General features: G+C 42.7%; 1 protein-coding gene across 1 annotated transcript in view; it reads left to right on the top strand.

The window, feature by feature from the left end:
• Positions 1–4712: 4712 nt before the first annotated feature.
• LOC306701586 (chloride channel protein 2-like) overlaps positions 4713–7576 on the top strand; it is a gene marked incomplete at both ends in the record, with an annotated part of 111943 nt that continues 109079 nt past the window's right edge. Inside the window, one exon of the mRNA XM_079166942.1 lies at positions 4713–4763. Within this exon, the coding sequence (XP_079023068.1) occupies positions 4713–4763 (51 nt within the window). The remainder of the gene's footprint in view (positions 4764–7576) is intronic.

The following is a 7576-nucleotide window of genomic DNA, read 5'->3' as shown; positions in this document are numbered from 1 at the left end:
TTAGAGAAATTCTTTGAAGTGCATGTGAGCAAAAAGACCAGTTTGGCTGGAAATGAAACGGAGTAATTCTCCACATTCTCTGTAAAGTGCGAGGTATGTAACATCCAGCGCATGGAGTACATGTTCCTACACCACAAGGGGAAAGTAATTGTGATCGTGCAGCTTCAGAGTACGAGCGTGTTTCTATGAATAGGTGCTGCTTCGGTGCTCTGTGTTTGAGGTTTTGCTCAGGTTTAGGCAACTAAAACTACATGGTTACGGTTAGGGAAAGGACGATAATGGGCTCTTTTCGAGATGAGCTGGAAAGTGGACGAGATCAGGCGGCGGCAGCAGAGGGCGTGGAAAGAAAACTGCGTTCAAGTCGGACAGTTTTCAGCCGCCTTCAAAGAATAAACAGGAAGTCAAAGAACCAGTTACTTCCTGCCGATCTGTAGGCTACTCGGATTTATTAATATGTGTTTGTAAATATATATTTATATGGAAATGTGCATTATATCCTTTGATACATGTTAAATATAAATAAGCTTCATTATTATCAACCTCACAAGATATTATGTTTTTAGATCAAAGCTTTATTGCACAACATGAGACTGTAATAGCCAACAATCTAGCGTTTAACTTTTATAATTTCACAGACAAATTTGGATTTTCTACAAAACGTGGTGTTCGTTGTCAAATCTAGGAGCCAATCAGCTCTTTGATCTGGCGACGGCCAGGCGTTTCCCATCATGCCCTGGGTCATGCAGTCAGTATTTTTCAATGACAATATGGTGACTGATCAGATACATTTAAAGTGATGCTGCTCAGTGAAATCTAAGTAGCAGTAAAATAAACATAAAAGGATTTATGTTGTTTTTTATTTCTCAGGTTTTACACATTCTTATCACAACCGTTTGATCGAGGCTCATAATTAAGAAGTGTGCGGTTAGCTAACATGAAGGGGTTAATGTGCAAAATAACTAGGAAACTAGCTTGAACCAAATGTACTTAGTTACTTTCAGACTCTGTCCCTGACGACCAGCGAGCAGACAGACCCGCTGGAGGATGTCAGATGGTTCCTCCACAAAAAAACCCCCAAAGAGGATTAGAAATAGTGAACTGGTGGGCTTTTCATCTGGCCAGACTGATCCGTTTTGTCAACACAGACCATGTGAAAAGGAATAATGTGCCCCCCCCCCCCCGAGCAGGACGGTCACAGCTGATTGGCTACAGTGTCACAAAAAGGTGCTGGCCCACCTGAGTCTCACACACACACACACACACACACACACACACTCAGGTGTAGAGCTGAGCGGCGTTTGGCGGTCGTCGTTGCTCCGGCCTCGACCCGTCATTGACCTCCATTCTCCAATTACCGTTCGGGGAATGTGACGCCGTTGAGCAACACACTCCTTCACGTACTCATTCTTTGAATTAGATAATAGTTTATTGACTCTGGAAGGCTGAGTGCCCCATATAATATCATGGTATGTTTCTTTTGTGAGTAAGAATTTATATATATTTAATAAACACGTGTTGGAGACACACAGACACGTGATGACACATATTAGACATGCAAAGGCATGATCTGTTTTTTTGACTTTTGTGTGAAGACAAAGACTCAGATAAACAGCTTATTAAAGAGACATTATCATCAATCCGTCCCATTGCTTTGTTGTCAGCCGTCTAATTTTCCTTTCAGGTGTGTTTACTCCTGGTGGCCCTATCTGTCACACTCGAAGGCTTCCAGCAAACAAGCTGTCACACAGTCAAACAAAAGCCATTAGCGTTTGTATGGGGCTGCTGATGGATTGCTTCAGCTTTAATATGAATGTGACAAACACAGTTTTTATGAATTCAATGGAATAACACAAGAGTGGAAGCGCAGGACTATGAGGTTTCAGTTTGTATGTCTCAGGGCTGTTGAGTCTGGTGTTAACAAGGACTCGTCCTTTTCCTCCCTATAAAAGTCACAAATTTATGTTATACGTAGCGGCTTTATACGTAATCGTGTTCTAGGTAACAGTGTTTTACGTAATTTTGTTTTAAGAGCCGTTTTACGAGATGTTGTTTTACAAGCGGTTGTTTTACGAGACGTTATTTTACGAGAAGTCGCATTACGAGACGTCGTATTACGAGACGTCGGATTACGAGACGTCGGATTACGAGACGTTGTATTAGGAAACAACAGTTTTTGCAAAGCAATTTTCCGCAAAGTAATTTCTGGAAACAGGAAACGTCAATTTACGAAACATTGATTTACGAAATGTTTTCCGAAACGTTTTACGAAACGCTGTTTTACGAAACAATTTACAATTTGGGGCAAACATATATCACAATTAATACAAAACAACACTGACTAACACTGATTAAAGGGCGGGGCTACTGTGATTGAAAGGTCTCTACCAAAGCGTCTCTACCACAGCGTCACTACGTCACTCCTCCGCATTCCAAATATGGTAACTTCCGTTCATCGGATGCAAAAAAAAGCCCAGATGGCGACGGCCGTAATCCAAGATGGCAACGGCAAAATCACCAAACTCAAGGCTTCATAACGTTCACAAACCAGTGGGTGATGTCACGACGACTACGTCCACTTCTTATATACAGTCTATGCTGAGGACTCATCGCAATACACGTGTTTTTTACGGCCGATGTGTTTGGGATTGAGGGTCAGCACCTCCAAGTCCGAGGCCACTGTACTTTGGCTGTTAAGATGGTTTTATGCTCCTTTCAGTTTGGTAGCAAGTGCCTGCCTCTAACTAAGGACAGTAAATATGCAGTATGCCATAGTTGTTTCTTGGGCTATGTCTTCGCTTCCATAGAGGCTACATAGATACCACATAAAGACATAAAACTGTTTGGTCAGAGTTGGCTGCTTGTACTGTCTTTGATGTGGGGGGGAAATTGTTGATAGTGGAGACACTGCAGTTACAATGTGATCACAAGGTTGTGGGCAGTGACTGAAAGTTTTGTTTTTTTCCGATTGCAGATTCAAGGGGCTTATTTTCTTGTTGCGTGATCTCATTAGTCGTCCAATGATGTAAAAGCTGCTCTGGTGCATTAAAAGTAACCAGTTGAGGGGTGGTTGATTGTGAAAGCTCACTCTTTGCGGAGGTTTTCTTGGGCACCGAGACAGACCCAGATCAGGCTGGAGGCGTTTACAGATCTCATCTGTCAGGGAACAACCTAAGAAAAGCTGGAGGATGTGGCCGGAATGAACGTTTTATTGTCAGCCCCCCAGCCGCCGGGTCCCGAATCTGGATTAACTGGTGTAAAAATAGACGTGTTGATCATCAGTTTTGTTTTAGTTTTTATGTTGCTTATCCTGCACCCCCAGTCATTTTCCATTGTGAGGACGAAGCGCTATCATGAGTTTCAAGAATGCGAGGCCCTTGATTAACCTTGAAGAGAGCCGTTCACACAAGACATAAGGGTTAAACTACAAAGGCTGGCACTTTGAAATGAGATTCACACAAAGCGAGGCTGTTCCAATGATTAACCTTCTGTTAAAGTAAAAACAACAAAAACAAAAACACCTTTGTGGGCTCAAGTGTGTGTTCTTGTCGAGTTCCCTGTGCTGACAGCTATGTATCGGTTCCCTGTATTTGTTTCACATCACTGCAAAAGAACATCAAACACTTCAGATTCTCGGTACAAAGTTTCTGAAGACTGATCAAATCCAGCGTGCTTAACCTCAGGAAGAGAAAGCCTTAAATAAATAACCGTTACCGTCCCATCGTATTAAAGTTTGTAAAGGCCTCAATCAATGTGTTTTTTATGGCTTTTTACAACTCTCATATGACTGTATCACATTAGAAAATGTGATACAAAAAAACTAAACTAAAACATGAAAACTAAACTTTGCAACACTCAGCAGTTACAACTTTCACTGCTTTCAGGGGCGAATGTAGCCTTGAGAAATAAGAGGATCATCATTTTTACAAGTTAATGTCTCCTCGGACAAAAATTGTGCAGACATATTATAAAATATGGGTAAAACTAATACCAGTAAGAGGACTTTGGTTAAATTAAGTTTAGTCTGAATTAATAAAATGTGCTTTTTAGGGCCCTGAGGAGAATTGGGCCAGTTTATGTGTTTAATTTAAAGGCAATTCATATGATTTAGCCAATAATGAGTTCAGTGATATCATGAGAATAGTTTTCAAAGATAGGACCAACAAAAAAAAGAATGAATTAATCATTAAATAATTTGCTTTAATAACCAAAAGGCTAGAAGTAGTTAATCATCAACATCCAGGGAGGAGTGGTGGAGGATCCAACCTGGGCTCAGGTAACTCACCACACATTTCCTTATTAATAGTTATTTTGCCTTAATTATCTGTGGAAAAAACAAAACCAACATGTGAGGAAACGTCTTTACATTAAAAAAAAAGAAAAAAAGCTCAAAGAGCATAATGTCCTTGTAGTTAGATTTGACACTTTGTTTCCAGGTGGGAGGGGTCGAGTCCACTTCAAAACCACCTAAGTCCCGCCTCGCGGTGTGTATCCCTGCTCGGGGAGACTTGAGAGGCTATAAAATGAAGGAACTTACTGTAACCGGGACGCATTCTGCAGCGGGAGTTTCCTCCGTGAACTCCGCATGCAGAAACTGAAGTCAGCCCCAATGCTTTAATCACTGCTCCGAGAGAGAGAGAGCGAGAGAGAGCGAGAGAGAGACTTGTCCACGCGGAGAACGTCCCATCAAGTCGCCGGGTAGAGACAGCGCAGCCATGGCGGGGGACGGGTCCGAGCAGCGGGCGCTGCAGTATGAACAAACTCTGGTAAGTTTGACTGGTTGCCAGTGTGAACTTTGCCCACTGCTCACACAGCACGCAGCAGTCTCCTTCCTGCGTGGAGGAGAAACAAAGCCAGACTCCACTGACAAATCCTTCAATTTAACGCTGCCCTGCTAAGCGTATACGCGTCTGATATGACTAACATAACTCTGGTTAAAAGTTATAATATAATTTAAATAAAGTGCGTGTTGGTGTTGTGTGAGCATGCCGAATGAAGCGGTGTAGCTCTCTGAGTGTGTGTTTTTAGCCCACAACAATGGGTCAACCATAAGTTGTCAGATTTTAAACTAAGTTCAACTCTCACGTGAAAGTGACCGAGGTTTGTGGTGTCGGAAGCCGCCGTGTGTGTCTTTCTAAGTCCGTAATTGCCCCACTTTGGTGTAGTTGTGTGGTGACATAAGTAAGGACATGTCTCTTCATGTATCTTTACAACAGTAACGTTCCAGGTAGAAGAGGGCTCATTGTCACAACATCTGGATTTCAGGTGGTCTTTCTCCTGTTTGGCGAGTTGTTGGCCAAACTCCATTCTCAAAATGCCACGCGCTGTCACAAAGCCCGGTATAGTGTGTCATAAACGCATATTAGAAAATTACTTTACGCCTGTTTTGTTTTAAAAAAAATGTGCTGATGAATTCGGCGTGACAATATTTCTTTAAACTGTTATGTGTGTGAGGAAAAATGACAACTTTCCAGCCATTTCGCCTTTTCCACACACCGCCTCGGTCCGACTGAGAAGACACCCGGTGAGCGGCAGCGAGCAGTGGGAAAGTTTTTAAAAGTAGATATTTTGGGAGATAAAGTAATGCTTGGTGCTCGACACATACGCCGAATTCACAATAACCTCTTTATGATTTTAATAAAAACACGGAGTCATGTTATAAGATGTGCATATTTGCAAAAAAGCAAATTATCTCTCCCTTCAGAGATTTGTGAATGGACTCTTGCTGGTATAATTATGTGCATTCAGAACCCTAATTTGGCAAATGTTCTAACCAGCCTGCAATCACAGCTGAAACACCTACTATACATACGAGGATGCTCATAATGTCATGTTGTACACTAGCAGTACAATAGTCCTCGGGTTACTGTATGTGGAGGCTGCATTGATGTCCATTCAACAATGAATCAATTCATTGTTCAGCAGCTCTGGTGCTGAGAAAACGCTGCTGTGTACAGTACATGCATGCATAATGTGTTGTGAGATGACATGCATGTTAGAGGCTAGTTGTGCGGGCGTCCGGTGCTTTTTTTAAATGCAGGGTCCCCCGAGTGTGATTGAGTTTGCTTCAAACTGTAAGCATTATAATCCACAGATGGTCTGCACAAAGTGTAGAAGATGTACCAGCTGAGTGACGCGGTTTGATAGCAGACCTGTTTTTATACAGCAGGGGGCTCTCAAACATTTTCATGTCACCGGCTCCTCAAACAGGTGGAGCCCAGACACACGTGAATACTTAGTTGTATGATGATGGGAAAAACTAAAGATAACATTCTTATGCATTATCTAACAGGTATAGTGAAATTTAATGTATATAAATTACACTATTCGTCATTCTGCTCCTCCTGAAGGATCCCTCGAGGGCTGCTAGATCCCAGTGTTTTGTGTAATTAAGTGTCTAGTTGAACGCTTCCTGTCGCGCCTAAAGAATCCTCTGATTGAAGGGACAAGTTTTATAGGCCAACTGGACCCATTCAGTGGCAGCGAGGCTTTAAATTAAGAAGAGCCACACAACTGTAACACTTCTTTGGGCCTCTGTTTCCTTCTCTTTGGAAAGAGAAACCGTGTGTGTGTGTGCTGTTAATCTGTGTGTGTGTGTGTGTGAGAGAGATTACACAACATGCGACCCGCTGATTCAGCGCTGAACGCTCCGTTACCCTGCGGCTCTCTGAGAGGAACGTGCATCCAGCAGCAGCAAATAAAAGAATTCCTTTCCCGTTCGTCTGTGCTCACCTTGCTGTGTGCTCCGATTTGTTACATGAACAAGATCGTGGAAGCGTCTAAGTGGACTCTGAATAAAAATAGCTGCAGTGTGAGAATAACCCCTTTCAACATGAACGAGTTGTCTCTCTCTGCCCCGTGGGTTGTAGTAACATGGTGTCTTTGTGTGATGTTGGCAGTCGTGGCGGTTGTGTGGGTTTTGTTGTGGGCAGTGGATTCTCAAAGAGGCCAGTGTAGCCTGGGAGAGAGAGAGAGAGAGAGAGAGAGAGAGAGAGAGAGAGAGAGAGAGAGAGAGAGAGAGAGAGAGAGAGAGAGAGAGAGAGAGAGAGAGAGAGAGAGAGAGAGAGAGAGAGAGAGAGAGAGAGAGAGAGAGAGAGAGAGAGAGAGAGAGAGAGAGAGAGAGAGAGAGAGAGAGAGAGAGAGAGAGAGAGAGAGAGAGAGAGAGAGATCTAACATCAGACCGATGCATCGGTTTGTGTTCGCATGAAGCTGATTCAAGGTGATTCTGCCACAACCTGAGTCCGATTAGTCCGCCAGTTGGGTTTAAGCAAGGAAACTCCTGACAGTTGTTGCTTCGTGACGTGGATGCATTAAATATGTGAGTCCACCACGAGTAAGGATCCTAATTGACTTTCCATTATTATTACTTTCGTGCTGAGCGACATGAAAAAAAAACCAGACTATTTGTGTCCCTGAACACGAAACCAATAGATTGCGTCTCGTGATTATTTCACAAACTGCCATGATATTGGGCTTGATGGACACATTGCTGTTCTAGTATTTATGCAAAATGACATAATGTACACCGCACAACTGTTTTTCAGTTTCACTTCCCCACGATTATCTAAAAACTGTTTCT

Source organism: Pholis gunnellus (assembly GCF_910591455.1).
Source record: "Pholis gunnellus genome assembly, chromosome: 9".
NCBI lineage: Eukaryota > Metazoa > Chordata > Actinopteri > Perciformes > Pholidae > Pholis > Pholis gunnellus.
This window is presented reverse-complemented; position numbering and strand designations above follow the sequence as displayed.